Source organism: Panthera uncia, chromosome E3 (genome assembly GCF_023721935.1).
Source record: "Panthera uncia isolate 11264 chromosome E3, Puncia_PCG_1.0, whole genome shotgun sequence".
Taxonomy (NCBI): Eukaryota; Metazoa; Chordata; class Mammalia; order Carnivora; family Felidae; genus Panthera; species Panthera uncia.
This window is the reverse complement of record NC_064815.1, coordinates 10,856,736-10,878,933: the sequence shown is the minus strand read 5'-3', so window position 1 is coordinate 10,878,933 and position 22,198 is coordinate 10,856,736. Positions and strand designations below refer to the sequence as shown.

Genomic DNA, 22,198 nt, shown 5'->3' with positions numbered 1-22,198 from the left:
AATGTCCAGATTGGTTAAATAAAGTATGGTATATTCCAATCGTGAAATGCTATGTAACCATGAAAAAGAATAAGACTTTTCTGTATGTACAGGCATAACTTGTTTTATTGTGCTCTACCTTACTGCACTTTGCAGATCCAGTTTTTTTGTTTGTTTGTTTGTTTGTTTTGCACATTGAAGGTTTGTGGCAACCCTGCATCAAGCAACCTATCAGTTCCAGTTTTCTTGTTTTTTTTTTAACGTTTATTTATTTTTGAGACAGAGAGAGACAGAGCATGAACAGGGGAGGGGCAGAGAGAGAGGGAGACACAGAATCTGAAACAGGCTCCAGGCTCTGAGCTGTCAGCACAGAGCCCGACGCGGGGCTCAAACTCACAGATCGTGAGATCATGACCTGAGCCGAAGTCAGACGCTTAACCGACCAAGCCACCCAGGCGCCCCAGTTTTCTTATTTTTTTAAGAGAACAAATCTACACATTTATGTATGTATGTATGTATTTTTTTTAATGACAGAATGTCTAACTAAGGAGAGTTTTTTTTTAGGAATATTTACTTATTTTTGAGAGTGAGAAAGCACATGTGTGCACACTAGCAGGGGAGGGACAGAGAGAGAGGGAGACAGAGGATCCGAAGCAGGCTCAGCACTGACAGCAGAGAGTCTGATGTGGGGCTTGAACTCACGAACTGGGAGATCATGACCTGAGCCAAAGTCGAATATTTGAGCAACCCGGGTACCTCTCAGTTAAGTTTAAATCCTTAAGGAGTACAGCATCACACAGATTTTTGTGGTCAGTGGCCTTAGCAGGAAGGTTGCTTTGAAACTTGGCACAAAACATGGCACTGTTTCCATGAGCATGAATTACTTTTCCCCAGAGTACTCTGGTTTTCTTCAGTTTGCCACCAGGAATTACTGTGTTGTTCTTTGCTTTGTACACATAAGCACATCTCTTGCGTAGATAGAATTCAGTTTCATGTTGAGCATAAACACCTTCAATTTTAAGAAGTGCCGTGTGCTCCCTCTGGTTCCAAAGAAAATTGGCCTTGGACCACAGCCTTCCAGACATATTTGTCGTTTTAGGAGTCCTGTTTCCAGCAGGCCGCCACAGGCTCCAAGATGACAGGAAGAGTATTGGTGCCATTTTTCCAACAACATTTGCTCACTTCATGTCTCTGGGTCACATTTTGGTAATTCTTGGCAATATTTCAAACTTTTCCATTGTTTTTCATGGTGATCTGTGATCAGTGATTGTAACTTACTGAAAGCTAAGATGATAGCATTTTTTAGGAATAAAATATTTTTAAATTAAGGTACATACATTGTTTCTTAGACATAATACTACTGCAAACTTAGTGGGTAATATTGTAGTGTAAACATAACTTTTATATGCACTGGGAGGCCAAAAAAAATCATTTGCTCATTTTATTGCATCATTCACTTTATTGCGATGGTTTGGAACCAAACCCACAATATCTCTGAGCTGTGCCTGTATTGATGTGGAAAACATCTAAGTGAAAGAAGCAAGTGTAGTATTCTGCAGTTCACATAATAGTATATATGCATTTATTTAATGCATAAAATATGTTTGGAAGGATTCACAAAAAGTTGTAACATTGGCTGCCTCAGAGGAAAAGAGAAGAGAAAGAGACTTACTTGAAATTTCACTGTACAAATGCCTATTTTTCTAGTAAAATACATTTGTAACAACCCAGTTTCTAGTTCTTTGGTTGTGTGTTCATCTCTTTAGTTTTGAGTTCCCTCTTCATTTTTGGCACCTGGGAAATTCTGTCTCTCAGACTCTGTTTTTTTGTTGTTGTTATTGTTTGTATTATATAATTCAGTTTGTAATTTTTTTAAATAAAGAATGCCTGGGGCACCTGGCTGGCTCAGTTCAAAGAGAATGAGGCTCTTCATCTTGGGGTCATGAGTTCAAGCTCCATGCTGCGGGTAGAGATTACTTTAAAAAAAAAACTTAGAGGGGCTCCTGGGTGGCTCAGTTGGTTGGTTAAGCATCTGACTTTGGCTCAGGTCATGATCTTGTGGTTCGTGGGCTCAAGCCCCAGGCTGGGCTCTGTGCTGACAGCTCAGAGCCTGGAGCCTGCTTCTGTGTCTCCCTCTCTCTCTGCCTGTCCCCTTCTCATGTTCTCTCTCTCCCTCTCTCAAAAATAAATAAACATTTTTTTAAACTTAAAAAAAAGAATGTCTATGTATTCAGAACAAAAGAGGAATCAATAGTAGCTTCATTCATCCTCTTAAAAGAAGTCTAAATCTTCCCCATAGAGATGCTTATTTTTGTAATTGACAGAAGCCAGTGAGTTTCTTTCTGAGTCCAGAATTTTGATGTAGCCCTTCTTTCTGCATAGTCCCTGTTAATATGGTCTTAGCTGGCCTGTCCTCTTTCAAAAAAACCCTTTTCTTCCTGGTCTCAGGCCTGCTGAAGTTTGCTGATGATCTTGGCATGGGAGGCACCAGAACACAGACCATCTCCCTTGGCCAAGGCCAAGGCTCAATTGCTGCCAAAATGATCAACACTGCCATCAAAGATGGCACCTGGGTGGTATTACAGAACTGCCACCTGGCCACAAGCTGGATGCCTACACTGGAGAAGATCTGTGAGGAGGTGATTGTTCCTGAAAGCACTAACATCAGATTCAGGTGAGGTGCTGCCCCACCACTACCTGTTTCCGGGCCCCAATCTTGAGCTCCAGATGTCATGCTGGTGGCTGGGAGTGCAAAGATGAGCAAACGCAGTTCTCATCTAGCAGAAAACAGACCATGGATGAATGATGTTGATGCCATGCAGTACCTGCTGTACTCGTTTGAATAAGAACCCTGGAGCACAGAAAAGGGAAGGGAAAGCTGGGGAGTGCCTAGAGGCCTGACAGTTGCCTGGGGTTTTGAAAGATGATCGTTTTGCAGGAAGGACATTCCAGCTGGAAGGGATAGCATCTATAAAAGCAAAGATGCATATGAAGGAAACACTGAGAAGTTATTCTATGAATATGGGGTATATACTATGAGAAGTTGTTGGGGGATATAATAGGAGATGTGTCTGGGAAAGTAGATTAAATGTCAGTAAATCTGATTTTTAAAATTGTCATGGAAGAAATCTCACCTGTAGTGTAGGCACCAATGTCCATGCTGCTCTAACCTGTATTTCTTGGGCTCTGTGGAATTTTAATCAATACTGGAAAGAGCTACCTATTTTTTGTGTGAATTTTAAAGCCTAGCAAAACTGGGCCTCAATTTTTGCGTATACAAAATGATGAGATGAACCAGACAGACTTCAAAGCCATTTTCAACTCAAATGTTCTCTTATTCCAGGCAAGAGGTCAGCGAACTACAGGCTGTAGTTCAAATACAGCCTGCTACCTGATTTGTATGGCCTATATGCTAAGAAGAGTTTTTACATTTTTAGATGGTTGAAAAAAAATCAAAACAACAATATTTCATGACACATGAAAATTATATGAAATTCAAATTTCAGTGTCCATAAAGTTTTATTGAAATAGAGCCATGCTCATTCATATCCTGTCTATTGTGACTGCTTTCACAATATAAGTAGTTCTAACCGAAACCATATGGCCTGCAGAGCCTAAAAATTTACTCTTTGACCTTTTACAGGAAAGGTTTGCCAACTCCTGTTCTAGGCTACAAAGTTTGCTGGTTATTTTTTTTTTTCTTTCTTTCTTTCTTTCTTTCTTTCTTTCTTTCTTTTTTCTTTCTTTCTTTCTTCCTTTCTTCCTTTCTTTTTAATGTTTATTTTTGAGAGAGAGAGAGAGGGCACAAGTGGGGGAGGGGCAGAGAGAGAGGGAGACACAGAATCCAAAGCAGGCTCCGGGCTCTGAGCTATTAGCACAGAGCCCGACCCACGGCTTGAACTCACAAGCCATGAGATCATGACCTGAGCAAAAGTCAGATGCTTAACTCAGGTGCCCCTGGTTATTTTCATTTTAGTCATGTTTGCCTGAAAATAGGAAAGTGTTTGGTGTTTATTTACAAAGCCAGATTAGGCCATGGTTTATTATATACATGTAAGACTCCTATAAAATCCATAGAAGAGTTTAAAGGAATCCAATTAGTTTCAGGAATTCTGTTTGGTTTGGGATGGTGACTTGATTAAGTACCATCAATGATACAATGAACATTGAACAAAAAATTATTTATGCTGATATTATGGTCTTCTGTAATATGATCCTAACACAAAAGTTATTACCCCAAGTGCCTATAGGAGCCAGGAATAACATATATGAATGAAGAGGACTTGGCCACAGGAGATATTCCAGTTCCCACAGTACAGTGGCAGTCGTCATGAGCAGTCAGCCTCAGTGTTGGACATCAACGGAGAGTGGTGGGGACTGCAGTGAACTAGAGGCCCATGCATGACCTTTAGAGAAGAGCAGTGACTACCTAATACCAAGTGACTATTGCCATGCAGGAATGCAGGCCCCTTGTGTTCAGATTTTCTCATTATTTTAAAGGGAAGATGGGAATCTAGAATTTTAAAAGAAAGTCCCAGTTTTTTTAAAAGTTGGCAGCTACTTCAAACTATGTTGTAGCCTTGTGTTGGTTTGCATGGTATGAGCTAAATATCACCTAACTGCAGCCTGAAGTCAGACCTCAATCTACCTGTTTATGGCCTCTTCCCTTCCCTCCTGGCAACTCCTGGGGTGCCAGGTATCATACTGACCTAGTAGATTCTCAGGTAGTCTTGCAGGGGAGGAATATGGTGTGGTGTTTAAGATGGCCTTTGGAGTCAAGGAGCCTGAGTTCACATCCCATTTCAGTTGCTTCTAAGTGGTGTGTCCTTGAAAAGTCCAGTTGACCTCTGCATGCCTCCGTTTCCTCCCTGGTATAAGGGAATAGCTAATCCCTTCACATAGGGTGGCTGAGAGGGTCAAGGAAGGGACATACATTAAATTCTTATCATGGGGTTTGGCATCCAGTAGTGCTTAATAAATGGTGGCTATTATTTTTTGTTATCGTTTTTTAATATAACTTACTGCATTGCTCTAAATAGTTAGATCTGTTGTTCTTCCAGACTCTGGTTAACCAGCTATCCATCAGAGAAATTTCCAGTCAGCATTCTCCAAAATGGGATCAAAATGACCAACGAGCCCCCCAAAGGGCTGCGGGCCAACCTTTTGCGCTCCTATCTCAATGACCCCATCTCGGACCCCGTGTTTTTCCAAAGCTGTACAAAGGCAGTCATATGGCAGAAGCTGTTGTTCGGGCTATGTTTCTTCCACGCCATTGTTCAAGAAAGGAGAAACTTTGGACCCTTAGGTAAGTGATGACAGTGTACCTGGGCTGCTGGGGCACAGATCACAGACAAATGCAGGTATGTGTTCAAGTTTATACTCCGATAAGGTTGCCAGTAAAATGCTGTATAAGTATATTCCATGTAATATTTGGGACATACTTAGACTAAACATGATTTGTTTAAGTGAAATTAAAATTTCACTGACTGTCCTGTATTTTTATTTGATAAATTTGACAACCCTATAATTAGGTCACTATCAATGTCAAGAAAAGAGATGTTTCTCCAAAATTAGAGGTCTCCTAATTATTGAAGTAATATGTTAATGAAAAAATTGTAAGCCCTTCCCTTTGGTGAGTATTTGCCTATCTTAGGTACAATGGCCATTTTCCAGGGAGTTGTCACCAGGTAATTTATGAAATTTTGAGTAGTTCTCTAAACATGTGCATAACAATGAAGAAAGTACAACTGGGACATTTGCCTGTGCTTCTTCTTGAAAAACTAAAAATAAATTTCATTATTAACATATCCTGTCCATGGCCTAACTTACTACTTTATCTTAACTTAATGCTGTTGTTAGAGCAGAACATCCAACTGCTAAATACAGATTCCATATCCACATGGTTTAAAGGTTGGGCTACCTCTGATTTTGTTCAACAGCCTTGAAATGGCCCAAGGCGATGTATTTTCAGCTGTTCTTTTGGCTTAAATATGGAGGCAAACTGTCCTCTTGGTGATTCTCTCTGAGCATCTTCTTCCTTTCCTTCTCCCACCACCCACAGCCCCTGTTAGCTTCCCAGACCACCTGACCATTCCACTGAGGGGTACAGGGATGACACAGCCTGGGCTGGACACTCCCACCACATCTGTGTTTCATATACCATATTCTCCCACCACTATTCTCCCACCCATGCCAGATCTCCAAAAATCCATGTAAGAGTTTGGCTTGGAGCCAACAGGCCAGTTGTGGGTTTTTTTGCCAGAACACGAATTTTTTATTTTGCTAAATTTTTATTTGCATGTAAATGTTCAGGAGGAGATTAAATGTCCCTGCAGAGCACACATCCCACTGAACTCTGCTGTCTTACACTGTGCCCACTTCACATATTTATGTCACTTTTCCAGCCCCTCTGGGCATTTATCATTATACCCTTGAAAATACCCTTGATAGTTTCTTCAAGGCTGGCCATCCCATTTTTCCCATGAGCATGAGGAGGGGAATTCTCCAAGCTGATTTAGTTCTGTTGCCTAATCATAAGATATTGCTCTCTAGCTATGCTTTAGTGTTATTTTTGGAACCCTGTGCATTACCACAGTATTCCAGCCAGGGTGAATTATTCTCATTCCACAAATCCCAGCATATTAACATCTACCTTAACAAATGGGGAGATCCATAAGAAAATTGATTTTAGAATGGATGTTTTCTCAGGCAGAATGACTCCCACATTGGCAGTAAATGTCAAGGCTAATAGTTGGCCTGGTACTTGATATTCATGGGGCTGAAAGAGGCTGCTGCTCCACATGATGCTTAACTCTACAGCTCAATGTCTGAGTGGAATTATGAGCTCTTGGCACTGAAGTCTCTAATTCTTCTATGCTTTGTGCAGGCTGGAATATTCCTTATGAATTCAATGAATCTGACCTGCGGATTAGTATGCGGCAGATCCAGATGTTTCTGAACGACTACAAGGAGGTGCCATTTGACGCTCTGACTTACCTGACAGGTATTTCTGGGAGGAAGCTTTGCAGTTATAAATGTCCAGTATCCTACTCCACCCCTCTGCTCTTCTGGTTCCACCTCCATTCATTTATTTACTCAATCATTCTTTCAACAAACATTGAGCTCTTACTAATGCTGGCCACCATGACAGATATTATAAAAAACGAAGACACAATTCCTACCTTCAAGTGGCTCACAGTCCACAAAGGAAAAAATATATATAAAGAAATAAATGACAATACAGTCATAAATTCAGCAAGGGAAACATTTATAAAGATGAAAGGCAACGCAGTGATTAAATCTCAGGGATGGGGTAGGGGGTAATCATGGAATACTTCCTGAAGGCATAAAGGATGAGGGATGAATAGAAGTTTTACAAGTGGAAGAAGAAAGCAGGGTAGGCAGTGGGAAAAAAGAAGGAGAATGTTCCCAGCACAGGTATCCTAAAGTGAAAACATCACTTGCTGTTTTATATTAAAGCAGTCTACAGTGACCTTTTATTAGTCACTCAGATATTTACTAGTACATGATATAGAAGAATGTAAATGGATAGAACTTGGTTGCTTCCCTCATGGAACACATCATGTAGGCCCAGAGATAGGAGATAAAATATAGATGGGTAAAGCGAGTGGAATACCATGGCGAAAGGTCAAAATGCAGCACAGTTGAAAAACCCTGGTGTCTTCAATATTACGGGGGCACCTGGGTGGCTCAGTCGGTTAAGCGTCCGACTTCGGCTCAGGTCATGATCTCGCGGTGTGTGAGTTCGAGCCCCTCGTCGGGCTTTGTGCTAACAGCGTGGAGCCTGGGGCCTGCTTCAGATTCTGTGTCTCCCTTTCTCTCTGCCCCTCCCCCACTCATGCTCTGTCTCTGTCTCAGAAATAAAAACATTAACAAAAAAATTTTTTTTTAAAGATTACATACAAGTTCCTTCCTCAGCTCCATATGTTAAGGAGTTTGTGTGGATCCTTTCCCCGATTGTGTGGCAGATGCTCCATATATACACAATCATCACCTTGAGTCTTCACAGTAACCTTATGAGCTTCATGTTAGTGACCCCATTTTAGAGTCAATGAGACTGAGGCCTTAGAGCAGTGGTTCTCAACAAAGGGCAGTTTTGTCCCCCAGGGGACATTTGGCAATGTCTGGAGACATTTTTGCTTGCCACCACTAAATAGAGATGCTACTGGGTAGAGGCCAGGGATGCTGCTGAACACCCCACAACGCATAGAACAACCCTCACCACACAGAACTATCCAGTACAACTTGTTAATACTGCTAAGATTGAGAAATCGTACTTCAGAGTGATTAAGTTCGGTTGTAAAAGGTCACGTAGACCTTACTTAACGCAGTACACTGTCCCCTAAAATGAAACCCCAAGTGACATGCACAACATAAGCTCAGTGGATATTAGTTTGGTGAAAGAACTTCTCTAAAGAAGTGAGTCATTTTCCTCTCATTTCAGGTCACGCAGAAGCATATGCCAGGGCTGTTCTTCAGAATGCAGAATGAGTACATACTTGCCCTAGGATAAGGTCTTAGTATGGGACTGCCTGGAGCCCATAAAGCAACCTGCCCTGACCGTGTCAGCCCACTGGAGGAGACTCACTTCCCACCTAGACCAGTCAGCATGGACTAATTAGGCCAGGAGAATCAACAACCCCCACATCTCAAGGGTGTAAGACATCTAAGGTCCATTTCTCAGCCACTCTACATGTCTGGGGTGAAATGGCAGGGGTCTGTGCTCATTGTGATTATCTATCTACCAGCTGACAGAAGCTCCACCCACTTTTGATGCCGTGTCTCAGCTCATACTTGTGTGGTCACTGCCACAGGAATAGCACTGAAGGGCTCATGCCAGGAATTAAATGCACAAGAAGTTGTCTCCCATACCTGGCCCCCACAAGGGACCCAGAGAAGTGTAACTTGCCTATGTGCCTGGAAGGAAAGAAAAACCAGATGTGGATGATCATTAGAACTCTGTGCTGACACTAACCAAAGAGACAGGTCTTGTTTGAACAGTGGTTATCACATACAATGGGCCGAAGTCAATGCATTATTCATCTGGTACCCCCAGCCCTTTGGCAGGGAGAGTAGAGACCTTAGAGGAGACAAGGGCAAGGGTGCCTGGGTGGCTCAGTCGGTTAAGCTTCTGACTTCATCTCAGGTCATGATCTCACGGTGCATGAGTTCAGGCCCCACATTGTGCTCTTTGCTATCAGCACAGAGCCCACTTTGGCTCCTGTGTCCCCCGTTCCCTCTCTGCCCCACCCTTACTCTCTGCCCCTCCCCCACTCGAGTGTGTGCTTTCTTTCCACCCCCCCTCTCAAAAATAAATAAACAGTAGGGGTGCCTGGGTGGCTCACTCGGTTAAGTGTCCAACTTCATCTCAGGTCATGATCTCACAGTTGGTGGGCTCAAGCCCTGCATGGGGCTCTGTGCTGACAGCTCAGAGCCTGGAGCCTGCTTCAGATTCTGTGTCTCCCTCTCTCTCTGCCCCACCTCTGCTCATGCTCTCTCTCGCTCTCAAAAATAAATAAACATTAAAAAAATTTAAAAAATAGCTGGGCTCCTTTAAAAAAATTAAAAAATTAAAAATAAATATTAAAAAAAGACAAAAGTACATCCTGGCTCCCATAGGAACTTGTGCTCTTGATACCAGAATAGACCTATAAGTAGCTATAAAGAAATCCACCTTTCTTCACAAACATAAAACCCAAAGCCTGCAAGGGTATCCCCTGGAGGAAAATTTGCTGATAAGGGTGTGGTGGCAGGACCTTGCACTATGACTCTGTGCCTGAGATTTACCTTTACTTGGGTTCACTTTTGGGTGCCCTCGAGCTCTGCCATGCTGACTTCAGTGAGGGAAAACCACTGCGCCTTTGATGTTATATTTTTAATTGTTATATGTAATATAGTGCTATCAAAAGCTTGTTTATAGCTGAGACCAACCGTAATGTTCAAACTGAACTTTGCTAAACGCCTGGAAAAGTCCATAGAGAGAGCCTCAGAAATCTAGATAGTCTGGCTTAAGGTAAAACAGCATCTGCAGGGCTCAAATCACTCAAAAAGTAAATAGACCCTTACTCTGCCCTTAATGAGCCACCCATATCCTCCTCCTTCACATTTAGACCCCTCCAAGACCAAGAGAAGCTGAGGCCTCCTGCCCCCACCTTAGGCCATACCTCCTGTTTCTTGTCTGTAGACCTGTGTCTTCCTGGAATGGTTGGAATTGGAAATGAGCCTGCATATGTGTGTCCACACACGCATATACGCACAGATGTGTTTCCTCCTTGAAGACTAGTGTGTTGTCCATTAACTACCAAATACCAGGTGGCACCCACATACTATGGAATCTGGACCAGCTAGAAAATGCGTCATGGGCTTGGCGAAATGGATTTGATGTGGCTTCCAAAGAATTACCTAATTATTTTTGTAGAAATCTGAGTGTAGAAACCTGAGTCTCAGAGAATGATATTAATGATGGGGGTGGAGTATCCTAAAGCAGTATGAATGGGATAATCACAATTTTCAAAAATATATTTATTTGTAATAGCTGTAATAAATTGAATACTTTCTGTGTGCTATATATTGTGCTAAATGTTTTATAAGCATTATTAACCGCAACCTTGTAAGATGGGTACTGCAATTATCTCTGCTTCTCGACAGATGAGAAACTGCTGGGATTGGAACCCAGGACTGTCTTATGCCAAAGTGCTTGCCCTGAACCACCTTTATGTAATGCCTTTCATGTATGTACACACACACACACACACAAACACACACACACACACACACAACCACACACGTGAAGAAGATGCCTAAATGTTCACAGTTACCTTTGATGGAATTATTGGTGATTGTATTGGTTTTTTCTTTCAGTTTATTTTTACTTCCTAACTTCTAATGTGGTGAATAAGTACTATTTTTGTGGCAAACATAATACCAAAAAGGCCTGATCTCATCCCAATGTGAGCATTGGTTTCAGCAACCCTGCATCTAAGCAGAGTTTCTTGGCCGGAAGAATCCTCTGTTTTAGGTTAATGACCAAGTTCATTATGACCTTCCTTGAGCTCAACTTCTTCCTGTTGGTTGTCCACAGGGGAATGTAATTACGGGGGCAGAGTGACTGATGACAAAGACAGGCGTCTCCTGCTATCCCTTCTGTCCACGTTCTACTGTAAGGAAATTGAGCAGGACCATTACTCCCTCGCTCCTGGAGACACTTACTACATTCCTCCTCATGGCTCCTACCAGGTGAGGGGTTGGCAGTCTCCATGTGGCTAGGGGCTGCGGCGTAGCCAAGGAGAGCCAGGGGTAGCTTTGGGCTTCCTGACTTGGGACCATAAGTTATTTCCAATATTCCAAAAAGCCTCTAAGAGAGACATTATTATTATTGAATGAAAACTGGGTATTTGATAGACAAGATCTTTTCAAAATGTGGGGCCCATCTTGGGGAGTTAAGGGGAAGGATGGTTAAAATGAAGCCTTGGTAGTAACCTGGTTGCAAATTGCTACTTGAAAACAAAGGTTCAGAAAGTGGCTAAAGGGGAAGGACAGAAAAACTGGATGGGAGAATGAGAACAGGAAGAAGAAAACAGGAAATCTGTAAGAGCTTTAAGAGGGATTTCTTTTATTAAACACCTGTTATATGCCAAGGCCTATTACTTTGTAACTTCACTTATCTTCCCATTTACAGATAAGGAAACTGGGGGTCAAGGTTACACAGTTAGTTTTCAGTAGAGCTAGGATCCAAACCCAGTTCAGTCTGACTATAAAGCCAGAACTGCAGGGGGAGCAGGGAGAAGCTAGGGGTGGGGGGGGATATACTCAGTCCTTCTGCCTTCATACTCACTCCCCAGAAGACTGTATGAGGAACAGCTTGGGGTGTGTTCACCGTGTGTGTGTGTGTGTGTGTGTGTGTGTGTGTGTGTGGTTGGTGTGTGGGGTGGTGGGCAGATGTGGCCTGTGCTACCAATCCAATGTGATTCTTGCTTGGGTTGGGTACAGCTAAGCCCTGAGTGATCTCTGGGACCCCAGAGGACCTGGGTTTGTGTCAACTGAACATTTCCTTTCCAGTCCTATATCGAGTATCTTAGGAACCTACCTATCACAACCCACCCAGAAGTCTTTGGCCTCCATGAGAATGCTGACATCACCAAGGACAACCAGGAAACCAACCAGCTGTTTCAAGGAGTGCTGCTGACCCTCCCTAGGCAGTCAGGAGGGAGTGGCAAGTCCCCTCAGGTAATTGGGCTTTGGGTGGGAGATGTAATTCCATTCACAGACAGTTGTCCGTCTGGTGGTCATGCAGGATTGTGGGTGATGACCTAGAAGGCCGACGATCGGAGGCTTGGCAGACTCCGTGGGGCATGGGTGCTCTGGTCTTCCTGCTGAGAGTCCTTAAATACAGACCTGGAAGAGCAGCAGTGTTTCCAGATTGTCAGCTGCTCCTATATAACCCTCAGGAGTCATTGCTCTACCCGTATGTCATCTATACTACATTTACATAATATTTAAAACAAAATCTCTTAAAAACATTTCTTTTAAACACTGCATATCATGTGACTGTTGATCTGGGGGTCATGGGTTAAAGCCTTACATTGGGTGTAGAGATTACTTAAAAAATAAAATATTTAAAAAAACTCTGCACATCAGTACCATAAATGGAAACCCAGTGTCACTTCCATAAAGTCACAACAGCCACAAAAAGAAAATGAAAACTAAACGGTTATTAGGTTCTTCTCAGATTATGTTGCTGAGGCCCTGCTGGCTGCTTGTGAAAAGAGGAGGATCAGCCAGTGTTACAGAGCGTTCAGTTAGCACTGATCTGAGACTTTGTCCTTGAGAAGAATGAAAAGAGAAAGGCAGCTGAAACTTGGAAAGAGAATGACTTTCTCACCATGTGATTCAACATGATGTGTTCCATGTCCTGGAAACACCTAGAAACAGCTTGGGTGCCTCTTGCAGTCCATGCTTTATGAGGCACAGACCTGGTCCACCATCCTCAGTCTACAGATGGGGGTGAAATAGCCCAGTGGGAGGAAGAGACCTGCTTCAAAGCATTCATCTACTCAAAGGCAGAGCCAGATCCAGGACTGCCATCTCCTGACTCCACCACACCCTCTTCTTTCCTATCCTTCCCTTCCCTTCTCCATCTTCTGAGCTACTCCATGTTCAAACCCTCTCAGCTGTGGGTTTCTCTTGATTTGGCTCATAGTGCCATAAATGATAATAGGTATAAAGATAGAGCAGCCTGCTTGGTTTCAGTTTAGGGATGGAAATTCCCCTCACTGTGAGAAGAGGGAAGGAAGTGTGTGTTCCAAGCCTTTCAGATCCACAGGATGGCAGAGCTGTGTGTCTCTCCCACACCCAGGTCCTACTCCTTGCTCCTCTAGGCCTGTCCCCTCCCCTACTTGGCCAACCCCATTGCCCTGGGCTATTCTTGCTCGACTCTGGCACTGAGCAAGAGTCCCATCTGTACCATGAGCTGGTTATGAGGGGCTGGCTGAGAGAGCTGTGGGAGATGCTCTCCTAGGAGGAGTTTGGCTGGGTTCAGCACTGCCTGAGGCTACCTATCCAGCCGTCAGAACCTTGCTTCAGGTGTAAGAATAGGGCTCTTATTGCTTAGCTTTTTTTACCTTCTGGGCCAAGAGGTGATGCCTTCAAGAAGACTGGTAGAGAGGTAAGTGACCTCCTTTCCCCCAGGCAGAATTGGCTTTTGTAGGAGAGTTCCCAGGAAGGTCCTGTAGGCTGTGATTAAAAAGACCAATGCTCACTGCTTCACGTTTACCCAGACAAAGCCACAGTGCACAGGCCTTGTTTCTCATTTACCTCTCTACGTCTGTACTTTAAGGAAGTCATTGAGGAGCTGGCTCAGGACATACTCTCCAAGCTTCCCAAAGACTTTGACCTGGAAGTGGTTGTGAAGTTGTACCCTGTGGTCTATGAGGAATCCATGAACACTGTCCTAAGGCAGGAGCTCATCAGATTCAACAGGTGGGCTGGATGGTCTTACTTGGATCCTTGGAGTGGGAGTGTAGGGGTATGATCTCATGGGCAGTAACTGACACGTGCACTTGATAAGTGGTTTGCCCCACCTATGGGGAGGGCTGTGAATAGGACGATCCCAGCATGTGTTGACCCAAGTTTAACTCAATTTTTCTAGTGTCATTCTCTTCCACTCATTGATAGTACACCTGTAAAATCAGCTTAAAACCAATACCAAGCAGACTCATAGTAAAAGTAATTATCAGAGCCACTTTTCTTGAGCCTTTAGTGCCAGGTATAGCTCCAAGCACCATGTATGTGTTTGCATTCAAGCCATGTAATAGTCTTTTGAAATAGGAACAGTTAGTAATCCCTCTGCCCCCATTTTAAAGGTGAGAAAACAGACCCAGAAGAGTTATACAACTTGCACAAGGTCATACAGTAATTCAGTGACAGAATGGAGTTTGAACCCAGGCTGTCTGATTCCAGAGCCCATACACTTACCCAATATGTGAAATCAGGGCAAATATAGAAAAGGGTGGAGAGAAGTTTATCCCATTGCCCCTACCACACAGGTAGAGAAGGGGTGTGATGGGCTGGCCATGGAGCTAAGGGTCTCTGGCCCTCCTTACTTCTCTAGTTACTACAGCAGAGAACCCAATAGATCATCTTGATTTGACTTCTAAATAAAACTGAAAGGGTTCTCAAAGACCATATATACCAAATGAGAAAATTCATCACTTCTGTCTTCAAGTCAAAGGTTCTCACTGCTCCCAGCTCTCCATCTGTTACTGTCTCCATTTTGCCTCATTGATCATTGCTTAGTTTTAGGGACATCCCTAAACTCTGAAGTACTAGAGAACTGGAAGAATGTCATCTAAGTATTCCTTGCCTTCTCAGTGTTAGGATTAGAGTCAACTCTAGAGTCAACAGACAGTTGACCATATGGGGGAACGAAGCAAAGTATAGGGTGTGAGCTAAGGATGCAGCAGCACTGCTGTGAGTCAGATACTTTGCATGATGGGATGTAGTTGTCATTCATCCAGATGCCAAGCCTAATGGCTTTGCTCTTCTGCCATCCATCCTCTCCTAAGGTCACAGGAACTCTTCCTTAGTGGTTGTAGGGGCCTTCACTAGCCTTTACCACTGGTCATTGTAATAGAAGAGAACAGGGTAACAGCAATCTTATTTTCCAATGACGGTCAGGATTAATCACATTGAGTAATCCACCCCCACATCCTCACCAATCACTTTTTTTTTGGCCTGTTCACCATGTGGTATGAGAATATCAAAATGATTAGGTGACAGTTCAGTTTCCAGTTCAGGGGAATCATTACTGTGTCTTCTGAGGCAAATGTTACTTCCTAAAACCTTGAAACTAGCAGAGCACATAGTTAAAAAAAAAAAATAGAAAAACTCTTACAAGTAAGTCTTTAGGTGTAACAGCCAAAGGTCTGTGGAATAATCCTTCAGATAGTAACTTTGCCCCTTGACTCCTCAGCCAAGCACATGAACCAAAGTTCTGACCCTTAAATTCCTCTTAATATGAATATTAAGTGATTACACGTCTAGGAATCCCTTTCTTGCATATGATCATTCTCATATCCACTTGGCTGGGATTCCAAAAATTGCTAGAGATGACAAGTTATTTCTGGTGGCATATTCTTTGGCACTCTCAGGTGAATTCCCTCTGGGCTTAGCTAGGCCTCATAACATAGAGGCCAGAGAGACAGGCAGGCAATCTTGGCATCTCCCAGGCTGCCTTTTCTCAGGCATGGAACTCATAATCTATGAAAAGAACTTTGGCAATATGGATCAAACCCCTTCAAATTGTATTACCTTTTGACCTAGAAATTCTACCTTTCATAGGAAAATCATTATAAGTGTCCACAAAGATTGATATGGATGGATGTTCCTAGCAATGTTGTTAACAGTGGTAACAAACTTAGAAATAACATGTTTCAGCAATAGGGAAATGGTTAAATAAAATGAAATACCTTGTAGTCATTAAAAAAGGATGATTTAGGTCTCTATTGAATTGGAAAGATACTCCCTATATGCTAAGAGAGAAAAACAGATTACAAAAAAGTAATATAGTTAATACCATTAAAAATAATTTATGTTTACATATAGAAAAATTTGGAAAGATAAACATCAAAGTTATCTTTAGGTGGTGAGATACCAGGTGATTTCATTTTTTTCTCATCTTTATAATTTTTCCATCATGAATGTATATTACTTGTCTGACCTTTCAAAGAGGGGAAAAGTGAAAGGAGACCTGAGTCAGGGTATTTGGGTAGGGTAAAGCTGGAGAAGCTGGCTGAGCCAGCTCCTTTGTTCTTGCAGGCTGACCAAGGTCGTTCGCAGAAGCCTCATTGATCTTGGCCGAGCCATCAAAGGACAGGTCCTGATGTCCTCAGAGCTGGAGGATGTCTTCAGTAGCGTGATCGTGGGTAAAGTGCCAGCCATGTGGATGGCCAAGTCCTACCCATCCCTAAAGCCCCTGGGGGGCTATGTGGCTGACCTGCTGGCCCGCCTGGCCTTCTTCCAGGTACCTGGGAGTCAGGGCAGCTGGGCACCTGGCACACGCATTCAGGTAGAGAGGACATTCTGAAATGGATTGAGCACCTACTGGAAACAGTCTTGCCAGAATTGAGGGCAGGAGTCGGAACTAGAATAAATGTCACAAACTAGTGGCTCATGGGCCAGATTTGACTAATAGATATATTTGGTTTGGCTGCCTGGTAATTAAAAAAAATTTTTTTAAGTTTATTTATTTATTTTGAGAGAGAGAGAGTGTGTGCATGTGTGAGTATGTGCAGGGAAGGGGCAGAGAGAGAGAGGGGGAGAGAGAATCTCAAGCAGGCTCCATGCTCAGTGCAGAGCCTGATGCGGGGCTTGTTCCCATGACTGTGAGATCATGACATGAGCTGAAATCAGGAGTCAGATGTTTAACTGACTGAGCCACCCAGGTGCCCCTAATTTAAAAACTTTTGAGATAGCATGTAAACATTGAATTATTACACATAACAATCCAGATGTTTGTCCTGCAAAAAAAGGAAGAGCTGAAACAATGAGCCTGCATTCCTGCATGGCAACTATTATGAGATGAGTGGCTGTTGCTCAGTTTAGGCAAGGCACATAGTTTCCACTATTACATTCCCTGCCAGTGTCTATTATACCCCGACACCAGCTTGCACCTGTGCTTTTCTTAAAGTAGAAAATATGTTTGTACCTTCATTTCAAAAGTGGGGGAAAAAAAGTGGGAAAATACAAACTAAACCGAGAGGGCTACCTGTTTTGAGAAAAAAGAGAAAAAACATCTTTCTTAATGGAACTCATTTACATTACCTGCCTTTGAACTATCTTTGATGTGCTGTTGATTTTGAATTTTTATTTCTGTGACTCTCCAGGAATGGATTGACCACGGGCCCCCTGTGGTCTTTTGGATCTCTGGATTTTACTTCACACAGTCATTTTTGACCGGTGTTTCTCAGAATTATGCCCGGAAATACACCATCCCCATTGACCACATCGGATTTGAGTTTGAGGTAGACATACTTTGGGTTAGGCCAGCTCAAGGGACCAACCAGAGAAAGCAGTGTTGCCTGTTTTTTAATGAGTCCAAACATTTGGATGTGTTAAGGCCCAAATGCTTCTGAGATGGTACAAGTGAAGTATTTAGTATGACTTAAAAATAGCTCCAAAATCTATTCCAGACAGAATCAGAGAATTCCCAAGGCTTTGTTGCTGTGTATACATAAGGAATATTTCCAGAGAAAAACTCTGCCACCATTATATCAAGAAAAATTAAAGCATGCTTCCCTATTGTTTATTCATCATGGTGGACTCTTCATTTGGAAAGATGTTAATGGTCTTGGGTAGTGCTTTCCTTGGAGTGAAGTCAAAGGAATGACCAATAATCAAGTATCACCTTTGTCCATATATGGAGAGAAAAGTGTAAGATCATCTTGTCCAGAGGTTGCAGACTGGTTGATAGGTCTTAATTTAGTTTATGAATGAACTTGATAATCTTCACAGGCTACGTGAAGCTGAAATTAATGCAATAAGGTAACAAAATAACTGGGATAAATATTGGAAAATAGATAAATCCATCTTTTTTGATGTTGAAATGATTGTATACCTAGAAACCCTAAAGACTCTAAAACTACACCTGTCAGAATACTGATAGATAATAGGTATCAGAATACTGATATGGTGATTGGATACTCGGATACTGGTTAAATATACAAAAACCAATAGCCTTTCCTATTCTAGCAATAAGTACTTAGGAGTAAAAATGAGAAAAATATTCTATTCACAACAACAGAAAGAATTTGAATGATTTTAAATGGAGCTTGTCTTCTCTGGTTCATCATAATCCCCACCACTCCTTATTCTCCTACACCTGGACCATTTTCTGCACTCACCTTAAGGAATTTGACTTTACTACCTCTGAATTTATTTTTTTTTATTTTTATTTTTTTTTAATTTTTTTAACATTTATTTTTGAGACAGAGAGAGACAGAGCATGAACGGGGGAGGGTCAGAGAGAGGGAGACACAGAATCTGAAACAGGCTCCAGGCTCCGAGCTGTCAGCACAGAGCCCGATGCGGGGCTCGAACTCACGGACCGCGAGATCACGACCTGAGCCGAAGTCGGACGCTTAACCGACCGAGCCACCCAGGCGCCCCTACTACCTCTGAATTTAAACAGTGATGTGCTGGAGCTGGCTCATATCAACTCACCAGAGCTGGTTGCAGCTGGTTATTACATAGTTTTAATAGCCTGAAACATGTACACAATAGAAATTGACAAAAACTGCAAATCAAGGCTTTATTTCTCCCTGCCAGACAGCTGTTTTACCAGCATGCATCTGAATCTTACCTCTCACTTTATGGATCCAGGTCCCGATTGTGCAAGGTCACTAAGCTAGTTACAGTTAATGTGACCCCCCAGCTCCTACTTTAGTGCGTTCTCTATGCCTACCATATAGGAGAACAGCATGCTGACTAGGAATCAGACCTGGTTCATTTGTGAAGGCAGGAGTATTATCACAGAAGCCACAGTGTCCTGGGAAATGTATATTGGGAAAGGCAGACATTCCAACAGATTTTCTGATCTCTTGATGCTGCCCCATTTAGGGAAATTGCAGGTAATGGAACTTACAGCTCTCTCTCTTCCAGGTAACCACACAAGAAACAGTCATGGAGAGTAACCCAGAAGATGGGGCCTACATAAAAGGACTCTTTTTAGAAGGTGCCCGCTGGGACAGGGAAACAGTGCAGATTGAGGAGTCTTTCCCCAAAATTCTCTATGATCCACTGCCCGTTATTTGGCTGAAACCTGGGGAAAGTGCAATGTTTCCACATCAGAACATTTATGTATGTCCAGTCTACAAAACAAGTGCCCGAAGAGGCATCCTCTCCACCACAGGCCACTCCACCAACTATGTCCTCTCCATTGAACTCCCAACAGACAGGCCCCAGAAGCACTGGATAAACCGAGGGGTAGCCTCTCTGTGCCAGCTGGATAATTGATGGCATCCATCTCAATGCAGAAAATAAAAGGCATCTCATTCTCAACCACAACCTAGCTTTCCTTTCATAAGAGACACATGGTATGATGATGATGGCAGCAGTTATATTAATAGAGCACTTGCTACGAGCCAGTATTTCAGAGCATCCCTATAAAGTAGGTTATTATTATCCTCATTTTATGGCCACAGAAACCATGAGACAGAGAAGGTAAGTAAGATCTCCCAAATCAGATAGCTACTAAAATAGTGGAGGCTGGATTTGAACACAGATGATGGGACTCTTCAACCTAGACCTTTAGCCACTTGGCTAAACTCCTTTGTGTTTTATTTCCTGTTGTTTTGCTGTAACTTCCACTGAACTTTAATTGCTTCTTTCCTAGTGCTGTTTCCTAGCACTAACATCACAGCCTCTCAGGTTCAAAAAGGCTTGAGCCACTGTGCTGACAGCTCAGAGCCTGGAGCCTGCTTCAGATTCTGTGTCTTCCTCTCTTTCTGCCCCTCTCCCACTCTGTCTCTCTCTCTCTCTAATAATAATAATAATAATAATAATAATAAAAACATTAAAAAAAACCCAACTAGTTCAAGGTTTCACAACTCATCAGTGATAGAAGTGGAACCCAAATACTTCTCTACTAGCCTGCAACAAATGGGCAGAAATTTCAGGAAGGATACATGAGAAAACCAGTATTTGTTGCATGCCTACTATGTGCCATGGGTTGTGACCTGGTCCTTTAGGTATCTTGTTTTTTCCTATGTGGTGGGTACCATTGTCTCTCCCTCTGGAGATTATGTAACTTGCCTAAGATCATCTAGCTCTTTGACATTGCAGAGCCAAGGTCTGTCTGGCTCTAGAACCCATGCATTTTTCACTGCCACATGCTGCCTCCCTGCCAATGCCTTGGCTATGTTATGATGTAGAATCTTAAATGTGTAGCTCCAACAACCATGTCCAAAAAATTTCTAGTTTATCACTTTCCTGTTTTCCCCCAGAGCCAGCTAAAAGAGAATCCTAAGGAATATAAAAATCAAATTCTTTATATATTACTTCTCGACTAACTCTTTCATTTAGCTCTTTGGCTCTAAGTGACTTCAGGGCATTCCAGTGGTCAGTTCATAGTTGAGCAAAGACATAAGGCTGTTTGAGGGTCTTTTTTTTTTTTTTTAGAACAGTTTCTGAATGTATTTTTTTAAATATATGAAATTTGTTGTCAAATACAGTTTCTGAATGTATTTTTTAAAAAATATATGAAATTTATTGTCAAATTGTCAAAGTGCTCATCCCAAAAGATGCCCTCAATACCCATCACCCACCCTCCCCTCCCTCCCACCCCCCATCAGCCCTCAGTTTGTTCTCATTTTTTAAGAGTTGTTTGAGGGTCTTAATGTGTCTTTCGGTTTCCCTGCCTCTTCACTACAAGAAAGGTCCTCAGGGTTTTTTATTTTTCCTAAACGTGGGAAGCTTCAGAGAACCAAACATACATACTCCAGAAATCTCTTCATGGAAACATGGAGTTGATAAAATTCTGATTAAGAACCCTAAATTAGGGGTGCCTGGGTGGCTCGGTTGGTTAAGTGTCCAACTTCGGCTCAGGTCATGATCTCACAGTTCATGGGTTCGAGCCCCATGTCAAGCTCTCTGCTGTCGGCTTAGGGCCTGGAGCCTGCTTCGAATTCTGTCTCCCTCTTTCTGCTCCTCTCCCTCTTGTGCTCGGTCTCTCTCTCTCAAAAAACAAACAAACAAACAAACATTAAAAAATTTAAAAAGAACCCTAAATGCTGAGATCAGCAGAATTATCTGAGAGATCTGAGACATTAAGTGCAAAAGGGGAGTTCTCCAAATCTTGCCAGGAGGCAATAAAGAGGAGCAGTCTCTTCCAACTCAAAGCAGGTAGCTTAATAGTTATTTTTTCGAGAAAGACAGTTTTTTAATTTTTACTTTTTCCAATGAGGGAAAGAAAATCAGAATGAAAAGAGAGCTGAAACTGCATTACCATTCCAAGTAAGATTGTTGGTCATGTGAGATGGAAAGATGGTCAGGATCCCAACTGCCTGAATCTTGGACTGGTTAGGTTAAGTTGTATTGTAAGTTTTAAGGCAGTGAGGGGGTGGCTAAGAGAACAATTGGATTTTAATTAGTTGTCTAACTCCCAGATTCAGCAACAAAAAAGCTGAAGGAGGCAGGGACTGACTGTTTCATTCCTCAGGGGTCAAGGGACAGAATGTTTCTGTATGACGGATTAAATTTTTGTAATTTAAAAATTTCCTCCACTTTGAAAAGAAAGAGTGCCCTAAATTTGAGGTCATTTTCTACTGGGGCCAATGGGGTATATTTAATGTTTCCCCCTGGGAAAGAGCTGTATGTTCTTTCAGAAATCCTGGTGAGTTAGAGGCTGGAGTCTTGGGGCAGAGATGGCCAGAGATCAGTTTGGTGAGAAGCTGCAGTTCCTGCCAATAAATAGTGCAGCAGATGACATCAGACAAACATTGTCACCAAGCTAGTCATTTCTCTTTAATGTGTTGGGTAAAGAATTTTCAGTCCTTGTCAGTATTGGAAGAAAATTTCATTGAAAGAGGGGATGTAGGGAAGATAGGTTTGGCCTTTAGAAGAACGAAGATGGAGATTTTATAGTCTTGGAGAGAAAATGGGAGAAATAAAAGCTATTATAAACACTGTTCATATGAAAGTTTTG

General features: G+C 42.4%; 1 protein-coding gene across 1 annotated transcript in view; it reads left to right on the top strand.

The window, feature by feature from the left end:
- The window catches only part of DNAH3 (dynein axonemal heavy chain 3), a 163,717-nt gene extending 144,163 nt beyond the window's left edge, over nucleotides 1-19,554 (top strand). Inside the window, exons 53-61 of the mRNA XM_049639145.1 lie at nucleotides 2,428-2,653; nucleotides 5,040-5,284; nucleotides 6,866-6,982; nucleotides 11,081-11,235; nucleotides 12,058-12,225; nucleotides 13,835-13,977; nucleotides 16,315-16,519; nucleotides 17,382-17,519; nucleotides 19,156-19,554. Of these exons, the coding sequence (XP_049495102.1) occupies nucleotides 2,428-2,653; nucleotides 5,040-5,284; nucleotides 6,866-6,982; nucleotides 11,081-11,235; nucleotides 12,058-12,225; nucleotides 13,835-13,977; nucleotides 16,315-16,519; nucleotides 17,382-17,519; nucleotides 19,156-19,509 (1,751 nt within the window). The 3' untranslated portion in view covers nucleotides 19,510-19,554. The remainder of the gene's footprint in view (nucleotides 1-2,427; nucleotides 2,654-5,039; nucleotides 5,285-6,865; nucleotides 6,983-11,080; nucleotides 11,236-12,057; nucleotides 12,226-13,834; nucleotides 13,978-16,314; nucleotides 16,520-17,381; nucleotides 17,520-19,155) is intronic.
- Nucleotides 19,555-22,198: the final 2,644 nt, after the last annotated feature.